This window comes from Heterocephalus glaber, unplaced genomic scaffold (assembly GCF_053883595.1).
Source record: "Heterocephalus glaber isolate CG9 unplaced genomic scaffold, H.glaber_assembly_v1.0 deba00001764, whole genome shotgun sequence".
Taxonomy (NCBI): Eukaryota; Metazoa; Chordata; class Mammalia; order Rodentia; family Bathyergidae; genus Heterocephalus; species Heterocephalus glaber.
The window spans coordinates 11236327-11253079 of NW_028258461.1; the positions used below are offsets into that span (position 1 = coordinate 11236327).

A 16753-nucleotide genomic window follows, 5' to 3' on the forward strand; every position below is an offset into this window, starting at 1 on the left:
CCATAATTGGAAACATGCATAGACTGGAGCACTAGAAATGCTCACAGCAGTTCCTTAACGGAAATCTTTCATCATCAGAAAATCATGACAAAACATCCACTTTAAGTAATTTCAAAATGAAGGTTGCTCTTCTGGATACATACATGCATCCTTTTCATGCTGAGATAAATGCCTTGGTACTAGCCAGAAGGCACCTCTCCAACCTCTCCTGCTCAGTGGGTTCAGAGTTGCTACATTTAATGATAAGCTTGTGCTTTTGAGCATGGACACAGTTCATAAAGAAAGATAATAGCTAATAAAGACCAACACTCATTTCCTGTCTGCCTCTATATGTCAGTCAGGCACTGTACTAGGCTGAATAGTGACCATCAAAAGTCCATGTCCACCTGGAATCTGAGAAAATGACCTTATTTGGAATAGGATCCTTGTAAATGTACTTAGTTAAATTAAAATGATATCCTATTGGATTAACATGGGCCCTACATTCAATATGACTGTTGTCTTTATAAGCATAGCAAAATCAGAGACACATCGGGGAGAAGGCCACATGGTGAAAAAAAGCAGAAGGTTGCTGTCAGTCACCAAAAACTAGAAGGAACAGGGAAGGATCCTTTCCTAGAGCTTTCAGAGGTATTATGACCCTACGAACACCTTAATTTCAGACCTCTAGCCTCCAGAGTTCAGAGATCTCATTTCACTTGTTTTAGGTCACCCAGTTTGTAGTAAGCTCTTAGCATAGCCCTAGCAAACTCGTACAGACACTGTGCATTGTTTCATTGGTCTTCATCAAAATCTATGTATTACTAGTCTTTTTTGGAAATAAAGAAAGTAGAGCTCAGATAGTGTGAGAGGCCTGACCACTGTCACTCAGCTCATAATGTGAAGAGCCAGGATTAAGACCCGATTGGTTTCCCACACCATGGCCTGCTCATCCTGCACTCTGCCTAATTTAAACCATGGGCGGATTGTTCCCTTCTATTTACTGGTGTTCCAAAAAGAGGCTGGTGACTTATTGGGATGTTCTGCTCCCAGGCTGTATTTTCAAATCACTCTTATAGTGTGTATATAGGAATCAAAAATGGTTAATCACCTCATAGGTTCTTTGCTTAACATCTTGCACCTGGTATTACTTTTGCAAACCTATATATCTCATCCTGATGGCTTATTCATTTACAGAAAGCTTATTTTGTCAGAACTGTTTGGTGAAACACTCCTTTCTCTACTCCAAGTTCAACTTGTGCTTATGAGAATAACGACATCTACTGGCAAATTCCTGGAGCTGCATCCAAAACCCTTAGGAGGATGTTGCTAGGACTTTCAGTGAGATACAGCCACCATTGCACTGCCGTGCACCTTTATGATTTGATTATTTCCCAGAAGCTAACTCATCAGCTGGCCTTTGGAGGGTATTTTAGATCCAAACCATAACCTTCTACCTCTGGCCCCTAAAGGTCCATGTCCATCTCTTTATGAAAGATCTATTTAGTCCATTTTCAAGAGTTGCCAAAGTCTTAATAGTTCCAGCATTGATCAGAAGTCCAAGTCCAAAGTCTCCTGTGAGATGCAAGACAGTTTTTAGCTGTGACTCTCCTTAAAAATTAAAAACCAAGTTAACACACTTCCAACATTGAACGGTGGGACAGACATACAGTAAACATTTCCATTCTGAACAGCAAAAATAAGAAAACAGCAAGGAGGAATCAGACCAAAGTAATACTGAAAGACAGCAAAGCACATCCTACTCCTGTAGCTCCACATCTTGCATCTGGGGCAAATAGTCCATGATATGATCTCCAATGGGCATGGGCATCTCCCCCGGCCAAAGCCTGCTGGCTGCAACCCACATTGGTCCTCACTTGGGCTGGCTTTGCTTGCTGTCTGCAGCTTCTGCAGCTTTTCTTGGCAGATACTGCATGTTCATGGCATTTCCAACTTCCTAAGTTCTCCATTGCAGCTTCAGTTTCACTCTCATTTTAATTCACTCTCCTATTCTCCTTTAAATTGCAGGTGTTGGGTATTTTGTTCCAGTGATGGGAAAGTGACTAATACAGAAAACTGGTACCAGAGAAATGGGGCATCACTATGATTATAACTCGACATGTGGCTTAGAAGCCTTTGGAACTGCTTTGTGGATGGAGTTTCAAAAGGTTTGGAGATGTGGGCTGGAGAAGTCCTAGAGTTCTGTAAACAGAGCTTGATGGGTGATTCTGGTGAGACGTGAGGCGGCCATAATGCTGATAGAAATACAGATAGTAAAGGCCAGGCTCAAGAGTTTTCATATTGGCATAAGGACTCTATTAGAAACTGGATCAAAGGCCATGTGTGCTTCACCCTGCCAAAGAACTTGTCTATATTTTGCCCATGTGCTAAGACTTTGTGTGAGGCTAAACTTAAAGGCAGCAGAGCAATTAATATTGTCTAGGAAATTTCAAGGCAGCCCAGTGTTCAGGCTGTGGCATGCATGGGTACTGCTGGCTGCTTTTAGCCATATCTATAGTGAGAATTCAGGAGCAGAGTCAAAAGATATGAAAAGTTTGTCATTTTCCCAGAAAGGAAGCACTTGCAAAGTTGGGGCCAAGGAGAATGTGGTTGCTGAAAAGATCAGCACCATTGAAAAGAAGCCAGATACTTTGCATCAGGATAAGAAATATAACTTGCAGGCATCTGAATAAATGGCCAGACTCTAGCCATCTTAGCGTCAAGGATATAAAAGGGTAAACTCTGAAACACTTTGCTTTGAGAAGAGATCCCCATGATGTCCTGCTCATTAGGGACCACCTAGGGAAGTATTTCCCTAAGTTCATCCATCCAAGCACTCAGAGGCCACTGCAGCCATGGTCCAATGGGTACTGGCTACTGCTAGAGCTGATGGCAGATCTTGGTATAACCCATGTTGTGCTGGTTTTTCATCCATGCAGAATGCAAGAGTTATGGAGTCATAGAGGCTTCCACTCAGATTTCAAAGGAAGACCTGCAAGGCCAGGAAATGCACCCTTGAGAGGGCAGTGTGTGAAGCTTTGGGAATGAAGCTAAATGTGCAATGGAGACCCCAGAAATTTAGAGCTCCCAGGAATGTCTGCTGAGGAAAGTTGCAGGCAATAAGCAGCGTCATCAGAAGAGAGAGGCCTTCTAGGCCTATAGTGAGGCTATAGGGGCAGAGCTCTTTATAACTCACGTTGAACAACTTGCCCCAGGTGCTGGACATGGAGCTATAGGATTTAGTGTTTGCCCTCCTAGTTTTTATCTTTGTTTGGTCTAATTATTTTCTATGCCCTCATCTCTCCTTTTTTTGGAATGGGAATGTTTACCCTCTGCCATTGTGTGTTGGAAATATTTAACTTTCTTTTTTACTTTTACACAGTCTCACAGCTAAGGGTTTCCCTTGTGTCTCAGAGGAGACTTTGGACTTAAGACTTTTCAGTAATGCTAGAACTGTTAAGACTTTGGTGACTCTTAGAGATGCTCTGAATGCATTTTTGCCTAATGAGATGGACATAAGCCCTTTGGAGGCCAAAGGCAGAATATTATGGTTTAGATCCAAAATGTCCCTCAAAGGTTTCATATATTCAGAGGTGGAGCCTCATTGGAAGAGGCAGATCACTAGAGACATGACCCAAAAGGGTGTATTCTTGTTCCCGGATCCCCCTTCTCTATCTGCTTACTTGCTGCCATGTTGTGAGTAGTTTTTCTCTGCTATGCCCTTTCACCATTCCATTTCTGCCTCGGAGCTAGTCAATCATCTGAGACATCTGAAACTGTGATCCAAAATAAACCTTTCCACCTTTAAGTTGTGAGCGTTGAGTATTTTGTCCTGGTAACAGGACAGTGACTAATACAATAACCAAGGTCAAGCCCCTGACCTACTGTATTCATCTAGGTCATACCTCCTAAGAGCCCTTTCAATTATGAACTCATCAGTGCATTGATCCACTGGTGAGGTTATGCTTCCATGATCTGATCATCTCCCCACACTTCAACAGCTGGCCTTTGGGGGATATTTTTGCTCTAAACCATAGCACTCTGTGTTGAAAATAAGAATAAACAGAGACCTCTCTTCATCTTTTCTTTCAAACTTTCTTCCTCAGTCATTTTCAACTGTGTTTTTGTTTGTTTGCTTGGTTTTTGGTTTTTTAAGACAGGGTCTCTCTATATATAGTTCTGGCTGGCCTCGAACTCAAGGCAATCTTCCTGCCTCACCCTCCCAAGTGCTGGGATTACAGGCATGGGCCACCATTCCCGGGCTCTTACCAGGCTATTAGCTCAGGAATATTTCCTTAAAGACCTGCAATTCATCTCTTTGAAATAAAATCATCACAAAAGGTAAATTTCTGTTTCCCAGGTTCCAGGAGGAGATTGGAACTAACTTGTAACCCAACTCCAATTTACAAAACATACCCAAAGTAATGCATTGTAGCCTTCATTTAGCCATGTAACAGATTTTTTTTTTCTGTCTTGGTGATCTCTGTAGCTGGTTGCCTCTAATGCATGTCACATTCTAGTTTAAAATGTATTTAATTATAACATTGTTTTCTTTACTATCTTTATGGAAAGGTTTTTTGCATTGGGAGATTTTGTTTTTAATTGCATTTCCCCAAATGTAGTACATAAAGTGACTAGAAGGATAGGTGTACCAGGGAATACTTTAAAATTGGAGGAATTGGAAAAACATTCATTCATTGTCCTACTTGACTCTATTTTGTCCTTTTAACTTAGTCTCTTGAAATTGTTTTTCCTTCTCAGCTTCATGTGATGCTGGGAGCAGAAACTGCTGTCCAAGCCCTGGCACCATCACAAATCCACAGAACCAGACCTGCAACGAGGCCCCACAGCCTAAGATTACTATGAATATGCATGCTTCTTGGTTACCCCCTTTTATCATTTCCCTATAAAATCCTTGAGCTGTTGTCCAGCTATATTTTTGTCAATGCATTTATTATCTTTCAACATGTCAACATTTTATTATTCTTTATATTTGTATCCTTTATCATTTTGCTGTGAGAAGAGATTATTGCCTATTCTTACCATTAATTCCAAGTGCCCAGAGCAGTATCTGGCTTATAATTAGTAATCAATAGATATTTACTAAGTGAAGAAGTAACCGAGCATACACATATGTATATCTATCATATATATATATCATATATATATATATATATATCAGAGAAATTGGCATATTTAGTTGAGCAAGGAATAAGTGGTACCAAAGATCATCAAAGAATTCTATGATAAATTACTATACACTCGATACTATAAATTACTATATATAAATTATTCTATAAAAGGAGTTTAGTGTAACAGACAGGTACTGAGGATCCCCTAAAATGTTACATGCTCACAGGACACTCAATAAGACCCTTGCTGAGTAATGGCTGACCACCCACTGTGAGTCCAGTCCTCATGCTAAATAACATTCTGGGTTTTTTATTTGCACAGATTTCTACCACACCTTCCAAATCAGACCTGCAGTTCTTCCAGGGGACCCCACAGAAGAGCCCCTCCACACATACAGACACACACAGACACAGATACACACACACACACACACACACACACACACACACACACTTCCTGAGAACACACTCAAGGTTCAGCCCCGATGGTGTTTTTCGGAGACCTTCCTACTGGTGCCCTCCATTTTGATGGGAGGAGCCATTATTTCCCCACCCACTGCCTCCTATTGGGCAGAGTGTCCACGTGACCTCTAGCTGTGCCCTGATTGGCTGGACTGATAAAGCAGTGACCCTGCAAAAGCCCTTGCATTGAGGGCGGTTAAAGGCACCTTCGAACTCCTGTGGTGGCGGTGAGTCCTTGAATCTCAGGGCCAATTGCTCATATTTTGGTCACACAGCACAGAGGCTGAGGCAGTGTAACACGACTGTGACCTGAGGTTGTCACGACCGAAGAGGGCTTGTGCTCCTTCTGTGTGGTGAGGCGGTGTCTGGCCCGTGGTGACAGCAACATGATGAGGCTTCTGGGCCGGACTTAGGCCTTCTTCCAGAGGAGGCGGCCGGACCCTGAAGAAGGGCAGCAGAGGCTGCTGCCCTCCCTCTGTATATATGATATATTTATATATGATATATTATATATCATATATGATGTATTTATATATGATGTATTTATATAATAAATTATAAATAATAAATTTATATATTTATGTAATATATTTATGTACTTATATATTATATATTTATATATTTTTTTCATTACTGGGTACTTTACCATTGAGTGAGCTACATCCCTAACCCTTTTTATTCTGAGGCAGGATCTTATTAGTTCCCCAACTATCCTCGAACTTGTGATCCTCCTGCGTCAGACTTCTGAGTAGCTGGGATTAGAGGTCTGTGCCACCACGCCTCCCAAATTATTCCATTTTTAGAGTACAATTCAATGATTTATCTTTTGTAAATTTACAGAAGCATGAAATTATCACCACGGTCCAGATATTTACTATTTTGATGGGTAATATCAAATTACCTTTTAGCTATATTTTACTAATTGATACTCTTAGCAGTAGGCTGTGAGACTTGTTTGTCAGTATTGGTAAGGATGGAAATATAATCAATCTGAAATCTTTGCTAATGTGAGAAGTGAAAAGCAGTCTCATAATTTACTTGGAATTTAGTTAAGTTTTCATGAGACCACAGCAACTTTTGTTCTTCTTGGAGCTATTTGTATTTTAGAAATATTACAGGCATTTTGTTAAGAAAATTAAAGCTCTATTAGGAAAATTAGTTTATGAAGATTTGCATTTATTTTCACAGCACCATAATTTGACTTTGTTTTGTAGTGCTCAGTTTTTATGTACTATAAATATTTCCATCTTGACCATGTGGCCTTTGGGTTCAGGTAGTATTTTTAGAGAGGCTTATTCCAATTAATAATTCACACAAGGATTTACTTAGTCTTTCCATGAAAGTTTATTGATTTACATATAGACACTCAGTAAGCCTGGATGTATGCAGACTGAGGGAAGGTGCCTTATCTTGTTTTGCTAATTACTATCCAGTTGTCCTTTACCATAAGTCGTATAATCCACTTCACCTCTATAGTATGGAAAGGCCTCATAAGGCTTTGAAAATGTCTGCATTCCCCACTGTTAGCAGTGTTTGCAAGGGAAAAGAAAGAGAATTGGGAGAGTAGGAGTTGGACAGGAAACCTTGGGGAAGGTTGATTCTAAAATATGACTGAGAGCTAGTGGGGAGTCAGGGCACAGAGAAATCAGAGGGTGTGATGGATCAGTCGTGGTGTATAGACAGGACACTGGTGCTTCATTCCTCAACAAAAGTGAATCTGGGGGAAAGAACTATGTGGGTGGAATTGACAGCTAGAAAGACGCCTGTAGAGAAAATAGGACTAGCAATGAGACAGGCTTTGAAAAACACTTAAAAATCTTTACATCTCAGTGGCTCATATTTCCACTAGAAATCTTTGAACAAGAAACATGATTACAAAGATTTTGTCCTGCAGAAATAAGTCAGGTCATTAGGCAATGTATTTTGAAGGATGCAAACTAAATGTCTAATAAGTGGGTCATTTAATTTTGACACATTCATTCATTGGGATGCCATGTTACCTTTTCAGTGATCTCTTGTTTTATAAAAATGTTAATGATCTTTATTGATATTTTAATACTATAATAATGTTAAATTTTGTTTTAAAGGCAGAGGATATATATTTGTACACAGAAAAATATCTGGAGCATGGTAAATAGCAAAATGTAGTTAATAGTTTTGCCCAGGTAATAGAATTATGGATTACAAGTCACTGTTTTCTTCTTTGTGCTTATGTATTTTTTCTTCTTATTCTATAATCAACATGTATTGTTTGTGTAATTGAGAAATTTAAATATGAGGATGATTAGTTCCAATAAGCTAAAATATTTGTATTCCTCTCTATCTTAGATAAATTAAGCCCTGATGTGACTTGCGTATTTTAGATCTCTTCCAACTGTGGTTATTTCTCCAATTTTATCTCATGATCCTGGCCCCTACATGAACACCTGAGTATTATGATTTTCTCCCCCATTGTCTTAACGTGTGTTTACTGTTCTTCTCTTGCTCCCTGTTCCTGCCTCTACCTCCATTTACAAAGTAATCCTTTCTCTTTTGTTTTGTTCACACAGAGCTCAAGTCTCACAATGATCAGGTACTGTCTTGATTTTCTCTCACTCTAATATTTTCTCCCCCCTGGGAATTTGTGAAAACCAGTTTCAAACTTGATTTATATCCATCATCACAAGTTACTTAGATCTAGATATTTTGCATTTTATGATATAGAATTTTGCAATTAAAAGGCACGAGCATTATTTTTTTTTCCCATTAAGTTTATTGGTACATTTTTGGTATAAAATACAGTTACATTCATCATTGGGATCTTGTACCTTTACATGAGTATCTTAGTTCTTATTTTTTCCCCCTTCCCTTGCCCTCCCTTCACCCCCTCCATCCTTCCCTATTTGCAAAGACCTTGTTACCATTTTGTTTCCTCTATTCATATTTTTTTCCTTTCCCGTTTTTCCCTTCCCCTGCCCCTCCCAATTCCTCTGGTCTTTTAGACCTTTTCTTCCTGTTACACAGTATCAGTTATACATTTTTTAAATTACAATATGAAGATCTAGGAGATATTGCCACAGATTTTACAGAATTTAAAAGGATATAGAAAGCATATTACAAAAGTCTTTTTTGAAATAAATTTGACAACTTCTAAGAAGTACCTTGGAAGACAAATTAATGAAACTAACTCTGGAGGAAATATCAAATTTGAATAGCACCTATTAAAGAAAGTATATTCCTAGCTTGAAAACCTACCTATATGACAACAGCAGGCTCATAAACATTTTAACTGATAAATTATACCAAACAATTAAAGCAGAAAAAAGAAGGAACACTTCTCCCCTCATTTTAGGAACTCAACATTATACTAATCCTAAAACTGGATAAAGATAATAGAAGAAAAAAGTATGAACATAGATAGAAATTTGTTTAACAAAACAAACTATTGGAAGTCAGATCTGGCAGGATGTAGAAAGTGGTTTTATTATAGGGATGGCAGTGTTGGTTCAGCATTGGAAGATCCACCCCCAAAAGTCATCATTTTAACAGAGGAAATGAGAAAGCCATGCGATCCTGTCACTAGTTGGAGAAAGAGTATTGGACTAAATTCTACAGCTGTTCATGGTAAAAGCTATCAGGAGTCTAGAAGTACAACAGAACCTTCTCAACAGATCAAAGACATGTACTCCATATTTCCAACAAAAACTCTATGAATGGAGAAGATACAATGCTTTCTCCCTAAAGTGGGGAGCAAGGGCAGATATGCTTACTCTTTATCTGTCCATTAAACTTTGAAACCTAGTCCCCACCAAAATAGTCTGGCAATAAAATGACACAACTAGGATAGGATTGGCAGAGCAGAAGCAAAATCTTTATATGTAGATGAAACGATCATATACAGAGAAAATACTAAGAAATCTCTAGGAGCCCCTAGAACTTGTATTTGAATTTAGCAGGATTAGAAAATACAAGGTATATATAAAAATTCAGGTCTGTGTATACTTGCTATAAATGAAGAATTGGATATTGAAATTTAAAAGTTATGTAGGAGTACAAAGGACCTAGAAAAGTTAAAAACAAAAACAAAAACAAAAACAGTGTTGTAAGATGTTTAGTACCTAATTTTAAGACTTCTTCTAAAGCTACAGTAATCAAGGCAGTGTTGGTGTAAGGAAAGACATATAGATCATTGGAATAAAACAGAGAATCGAGAAATAGAACCACACATATATGGTCCACTGAGTTTTGAAAGATTATTTAACATTAGCATTTTATAGAATATAAACTCAATTCAAGAGCCAAGGAAGAGATAGTGTTTTCAGCAAATGGCACTAGAACACCTGGTATCCGTATATAAAAAATTAACCTCAACCCTTTTTTTCCATACATGAAAATAACTTGAAGGTGATCTATGAACCTAAATAAGAAAGCCTAAAAGTATGAAACTTTAAGAAGAAATTATAAGGGAAAATATTTATGAATTCAGGGTAGGCAAGAACTACCTAGGATACAAAAACCATGATGTATAAAAGAAAAAAATTGATAAATGAGATTCCATCAATATTTAGAACTTTAAATGACATCATTAAAATGAAAAGTAGTCCTTACACAGACCATATTTACAATACATATAAACTATGACCAGAATATATAAAGAATTCTTAGAGCTCATTAATAGACAACCCAATTAAAATGTAGACATAAGAAGATGATAAATAGCCAGTGTAGCACAAGGAATGGTGTGCAATTCTAGAATCAGAAAAATACTAATCAGTACAATAATAAGATTGAATTATACACTCATCAGGGAGATGAAGTTAAAAGTTTTAAAAGCCTTGTCATGACTTTTTCTTTTTGTTGGATTCTCCCCCTTTGCATTTAATTTGTCATGACCAATGGATGCATTCTGCTGGGTTTCCTGGGGTTGTGATCCTCATTGTCTTTTCCTAGGGTATTGTCTAAAATTTTTTGGAGTGCTGGTTTGGTATTCATGAAGTTCCTGAGGTGCTCTTTGTCATGAAAGTATCTTATTTCTCCATCAATTTTGAAAGATAGTTTTGCAGGGTACATCAGTCTGGGTTGGAGGCTGTTTTCCTTAGGGCTTGAAATACATCACTCCAAGCTCTTCTTGCCTTGAGGGTTTGCATTGAGAAGTCTGCTGTGATTCTGATGGGCTTTCCTTTGTATGTGATTTGTTTCTTTTCTCTCACTGCTTGTAGAATTTTATTCTTCTGTTGGATTTCTGGAATCCTAACTATTATATGCCTATGTGTAGATTTTTTTTGATTAAGGCTAGCTGGAGTCCTATATGCCTCACTTATCTGTATGTCAAGTTCTTTTCCCCTCCTTGGGAAGTTTTCTGCCATCACTTCTGTGAAGAGTTTTTTTATGTCATCTGCACTCTCTCCTCTTTCTTCATTGACACCAATCCGTCTTATGTTATTCTTCTTTGCATCATCTAGCAGCTGCTGGATTGATTTCTCATGTTCCCTTATAATTTTGAAGCAATTTTTCTTTTCCTCCTCACTAATTGCAATCTTATCTTCTATATCTGAAATTCTGTCCTCACATTGGCTCATTCTGCTGTGTAGACTTTCAGTGGAGTTTTTTATGTCCTGGAAATCTATTTGCATCTGTTTTATGGATTCCATTTGTTTGCTATGTTGGGATTCCATCATGTTCCTGAGCTCCTCTCTAGATTTATTAATCATGTCTTGCACTATGAGCAAAATCTTTGCTGTTATCTGAGTAATTATTTCTGATTTCATTTTTCCCAGATCCTCTTTTGTTGCCAGTTCAGAGAGTCCAGGTGGTTGAGCATCAGAGTGTTCAATCTCGTTTCCCTTTGGGGTATCTGTAGGTGATCCAGAAGTCTGTTTTTGAGACTTGTTTACATGTCTTCTCATTTCCACGGGAGGGGGTGCTTCTGGTACCCACGTGGCTCACCTTCTCTGCCCTAGGAGCTTGGGATGGCAGCGGGGGAGCTTCCTTCAGTGTTCTGGGACCGGCTCAGCTTCTCTGCCCTAGGAGCTTGCGATGGCGGTGGGGGAACTTCCTTCCGGGTGCTGGGACTGGCTCACCTCTGTCCTAGGAGCCTGGGCTGGAGGTGGGGAGCTTCTTTCCAGGTGCTGGGACTGGCTGAGCTTCTCTGCCCTAGGAGCCTGGGCAAAACTTGCACTGCTCTTAATCCTGTCTCTAATGCCTACAAGCCTAGATGCTAGACACTTTTCAGAACAAGTGATCTCCCAGACCTATGCAAACAGACAGGACATTAGCGACCTGCCCCTCCAAGACCCTGAAGTGGTGTGCTTCATTGATGGAAGTAGTTTTGTCCAAGACCAGTAAAATGCGAGGGTAATAGCTCTTACTTGGGCATTGAAATTAGAATATCTATACAGACTCCAAATATGCCTTTCTGGTGCTATGTGCACATGCAACAATAATGGGATCAGTCTGAGGAGGTACTTGTTCTGTTGGAAGTCTTTCATAGTCATATTGTCCCTCAGACCACATCTCATTTCTTCTGTCAGCCACTCTTGGGAAAGTAAAAGGCCTCGCCGACCTTGAGAGCCCAAACACCCCTCAAACACAGCACTCCATGGGCCCTGCGGCCACTGCATTTTTTTTTTTAATCTTTGGACATGATGCTGTGAAGGCATTATACATGAATGCACAATGAACATACTGTATGCAGTTTAACAGTCCATGATGCACAGATATTATTTTTACCATCATCTCATATCCATGATGTATTTGCCAAGTGAAATATCTGGACTGGTATTGAGGGGGATTGTATAAAATATTTCTTGAACACCAGAGTGTGAATAGGCTGGGCCAGGATGTTTTTGCTGTGAATAATAGTCCTTATTCTCTGATGTAAGAATTATTTATCTTGTAAGAATCCATACAACTGTGACAGGCTAGTTGGTGAAGTAGTTGCTCTGATGGGGCTTCTTCAGGAGTCATACAAGGTCCTCTTATTATGGTAAGTTTTATTTTATTTGGGGTAACTCTGTATCTTACAGATGGAGGCTGTCTATGATCATTTTGCTGACTCTGGATCATCAGAACCTGAAATAAATGTTCTAATTGGTTGTGTCACCGCTGTAACAGAGGGTATTGTCTACATTAATAAAGAAACTTCCTTCCGCCTAGATACTGTTTGTGAAGGTATGATTTTACGTTTTTACGAAGATATAGTATAAGAGGTAATATTATTATATACTTGGCTCCAGTTAGCATCTCTAAATATGTGAATTGGGTACTTGAAAATAAAATAATAGATAATTGAGAAACAAATAGGTGATATTTATAAAAAATCGCTGCTGTGATTTCTTATGTGTGAATACAATCATTAATGCCTTGTATACATTTTTCAGTAATAAAAATGTTTAATTTCTAATTGATGAAAACATTCTACAATGTAAAGGATACTATTATCTTTTACTTTTTACTATTTTCAACATATATCAAATGCTTCAAATTAACTTTGGAGATAGCCTCGTAGCCTGGTGTGTGTGTGTGTGTGTGTGTGTGTGTGTGTGTGTGTGTTTATGTATGCTCACTGGTGAATTCTATTAGAAATCAGTAGATACGTTCTAAGTTTCTGTGTACATCTAAAGCTGTATTGGCAGGCAGTCAGGCTCAGCCTTGTGCTCTCACCTATGCACTAGACTGCCCCTGCCAAAGGAGCTGTGAATGTGACCAGTTGATTAATAAATCCTGTGCTGCACCAAAGAAGTTGGCACAGTAGAGGCGAATTAATGGTGAAAGGATTGGAAACTTCTCTTTTGGCAGAAATATTTATAAGGTGTCTGTCTTAAACATATACAAAATGGACTTATATCCAATAGAAGGTATGTGGGGTATTACAGCATTGGAGGAAGCTGTGAAATTACACATGACCTTGGGGATGAGGTAATTGCACTCACTTTTTTCCATGGTTGGTTTAGGTTTTGTGCCTTACAAGGGTGACTGGTTGGAGGTTGTGTATTCCACAGAGCCAGGCATATCGCACATCAAGGCATACTCAGTGAAGTCCATGAACTCTAGGCATGTGGATGAGGTAATTTGTTTCCATGTTGCACTTGACATTACTTTCTGTCAATTGTTCCTTTAAGGCTGACTTTGTTGTCTGGGATCCTACTGAGTGTGGTTGGAAAACAAGAAAATATATTCTTTGCCAAAAGGGGCATATTTACTTCTTAAAAAGGAAAGACTTCTAAAAGGAAATAAATATGCAATAATGTTGAACATGCATATAATTGATTTCCACATTATGTAGTTAATTGGGTATTACGATGTTCTGAGATGAACAGTTATGAGAACAATTTGCTTGCAGGAATGCTGTGGGGGAAAGAATGAATGCAGTGGGTGGTGGGTTGTGAGCATCCAAGTAAAAGCTGGGCCATGCCTTGGGTGGTGCAGCCTGAAAATGAGTAGGATATACAGTGAATGGCCGTGGTGGGTCAAATCTAGAGCAAGGTTTCTCATCTGAGACGGAGAGCCTATTCCCACGGACTCTGATAGTACTGGGGTGAAGTGTGACCTGGGGACACGTGTGTTTACAGAGACCCCGGGTGTTGCCAGTGCCTCTGGCAGGCTGGGAAAGTGGTAGGGGCGGAGTGGCCTGCAGGTGACAGCCAGAGTGAGGAGGTGCAGAGGCGGTTACCATGTGCTATGCTTTCCCCACTCATCTCCATCATTTCCCCTCACAGGTCAGCATTACTAGTGTCCATGGAAGACATGGGGTGATAGACAACAAAATCTTTTTCACCTTGGATTCACTGAAACTCCCTGCTGGTTATGTACCTCAACGATATGATGTCGTCAACGTGGTCGTAGTGGAGAGTACTCAGTCCTGCTATTTGTGGAGGGCAGTTTCTATGACCCTAGCTCACAGGTGTTAATAACCCAGCCTTTCATTTTCTGTTCATCCTTACTTCTATGGGCAGTCAACTGCCTGGTCCAGTGGAAAAGCTTTGCTTAGTGAGCTTAAACAATATGTTAAATATAAATTTTCTCGTAAACACACTAGGTAGTTCCCTTGGGAGAATGAGCCAACTCTAGGGAAGGACCTTATTAATTCAAAAACATGCTAAAGCTGGCTCTTGATTGTAAGAAAAAAACACACACTGCCATTCAGTTAAATTCCTTCTTTTCCCTGTCCAGAAGCAGACTATATGCTGGCGGGGACCTGTTAAGGCTCTCAAGTAAGGTGCAGAGTTGGAAGGCTTAAGAGGTGGTGGGGCCAGCATGGTAATGGGCAGAATCGCCTACCCTTCAAGTGTCGGTCCCGCTTATGCTTTCTGTCCAATTTTCATTTGTCCATGCCATTGTTCCTCTCCGCCTACTTATTCAAGTTTATTAAATTAGTGGTTCCTTATGTCCCTTCTTCTCCATGCTAGACTGTAAGCTCCATAACAATCGGGTGTATTCTTTTTCATTAACTCATTGATAAGCACTTAGAAGAACACCTGTTATATACGAGGGCAGAGTTAATGTTGTTAAGTTCAATAAATCCATTATCCGAGCAGCACTAATGTCTACCAGTGGTTAATTCATCGTTCAATCCATCAGAATAAAATTGTTTAGCATCATATTACACTTCATTTGGTTGTATAAAAGAAAACGTTGCTGTGCGTGGTATCCATGGGATAGCTACTCCTTTTTTTTTTTTTTTTTGGTACTAGGGATGGAACTCGGGTCCTTGAGCTTTCAGGGCAGGCAGCAGAACCACTGAGCTAAATCCCCAGCCCAGTGTGCATGGTGTCTATAGACTCCCGTGAACCACTCTGTGGGAGAGGTGCAGCCCACCTGCAGGTGAACCGATAGCCCCTTGAAGGATGGGCCAGGTTTCGCCCATGCGGACGGATAGTCCCAAAGCCGCACAAGCATACTCCATGAAGCTATGTGCTTTCTCTTAGCCAGGTAAGAGCCTCCTAGGGGAAGAGCTGTTTTAAAGCTTTCAGCATCACTGGGAAGGGGCATGGAGCGCGTCTCCAGCTCTGGGATTCATAATTCACCAAAACACCCTGGTCCTCCAATAAGCAGTTAGTTTAGTTCTGAGTTTGTTTTACAGGTCACGTGGGACCTCGAAACCACCCAGGGGTGAGTTCTCCCCTTCATAATAAAGGAACACAGTAGGAGTGAACATCTTGTACAGCTTAAGCTGTCACTTGTTCTGTCACTGCTCCCTGCCCCCCAGGATTCCTGACCCGAGGCTCAGGAGCCCCTGAGAGAGAAAGGGCAAGGTGGGAGCGGTGGCGTGTCAGAGTCCCTGAGAGAGTTCACGCAAAGCACAGCCAGACCCTGTGGGAATCACAGAGGAGGCCGAGTTGGTAGAAGCGATGGCCTGGCCATGGAGTCCCCAACTCCCACGAACTCCCCAGTGTGGCTGAAGTGGAAGAGAGTTCTCTGAGAGCAACAGCACATGGTCAGCGCACTCGGGTGTGATTCCGTCACGGCCACTGTTGCCAGATGTCCGCCTTGGACTGAGGGGTCACTGCAGCAGCAGGGCTGCCACAGTGTGGGGGTGATAATGTTTCTTCATCTTTGTACGTAGCAAACCTCTGCATCTGTTTCCTGTGGTAGGGCAGGTCCAGGACAGCTGCACAGTGAGCATTTCGCCTTAGGGATAGGTCAACCCTGAGTCTTGGCCAGAATTTGGCAGGCATGGCCTTTGCTCATCTCAGCTCATCCAGGGCCCACACTGCTCTCCCTTAACCGATGTCATTCTGGCGCTAGGCCTGGGGAGTGGGAGGTAGCATGCCTTGTTAGCATCATGTTTCCTTGGATTGGAAATACATGCATGAAAATACAAGGACCTTGCACCCCAAGATTTCGGGGTGCTAGTGTTCTTCTGTAGAGCTTTGCCATGAATCAGGTATTGAGTTCCCTCTGTGGTTCACATGCTGAAAGCTTGACCCCCAATGCAATGCTATGGAAAGTTGTGATGCCTTTTGGAGGTGTGGCCTGGTGGGCGGTGACTGGGTCATGACCACTCCCCTGAAGGGATGAGTGCTGGCTTCAAGGGTGGGTGAGGTCTCGCAGGAAGGAGTGGATTAGTTCCTAGAGTGTGGATTGTTACATAAGGGAGGGCCTGGCCCCTTTGGTCTCTGGCTACCTTTTCTGACCTGTGACCGCTCTCCTCCCACCTCTCTCTTCTCTTTCTCCCTTCCTCAGTCCTTCGCTCTGTCCCA

At 40.6% G+C, this 16753-nt stretch overlaps 1 protein-coding gene across 4 annotated transcripts in view; it reads left to right on the forward strand.

Moving 5' to 3' along the window:
* LOC101705107 (cancer/testis antigen 55-like) overlaps positions 1 to 15090 on the forward strand; it is a 129535-nt gene extending 114445 nt beyond the window's left edge. For 2 of the 4 annotated variants that reach the window (XM_021242513.2, XM_087202130.1), the window contains exons 2-4: positions 12578 to 12722; positions 13505 to 13617; positions 14270 to 15090. In XM_021242513.2, coding sequence (XP_021098172.1) covers positions 12578 to 12722; positions 13505 to 13617; positions 14270 to 14461 — 450 coding nt within the window. In that variant the 3' untranslated portion in view covers positions 14462 to 15090. Of the gene's footprint in view, positions 1 to 5759; positions 5801 to 8122; positions 8146 to 12577; positions 12723 to 13504; positions 13618 to 14269 lie in introns of those variants that run through there. The other 2 variants (XM_004862345.3, XM_013078675.3) reach the window with 2 other exon arrangements.
* Positions 15091 to 16753: the final 1663 nt, after the last annotated feature.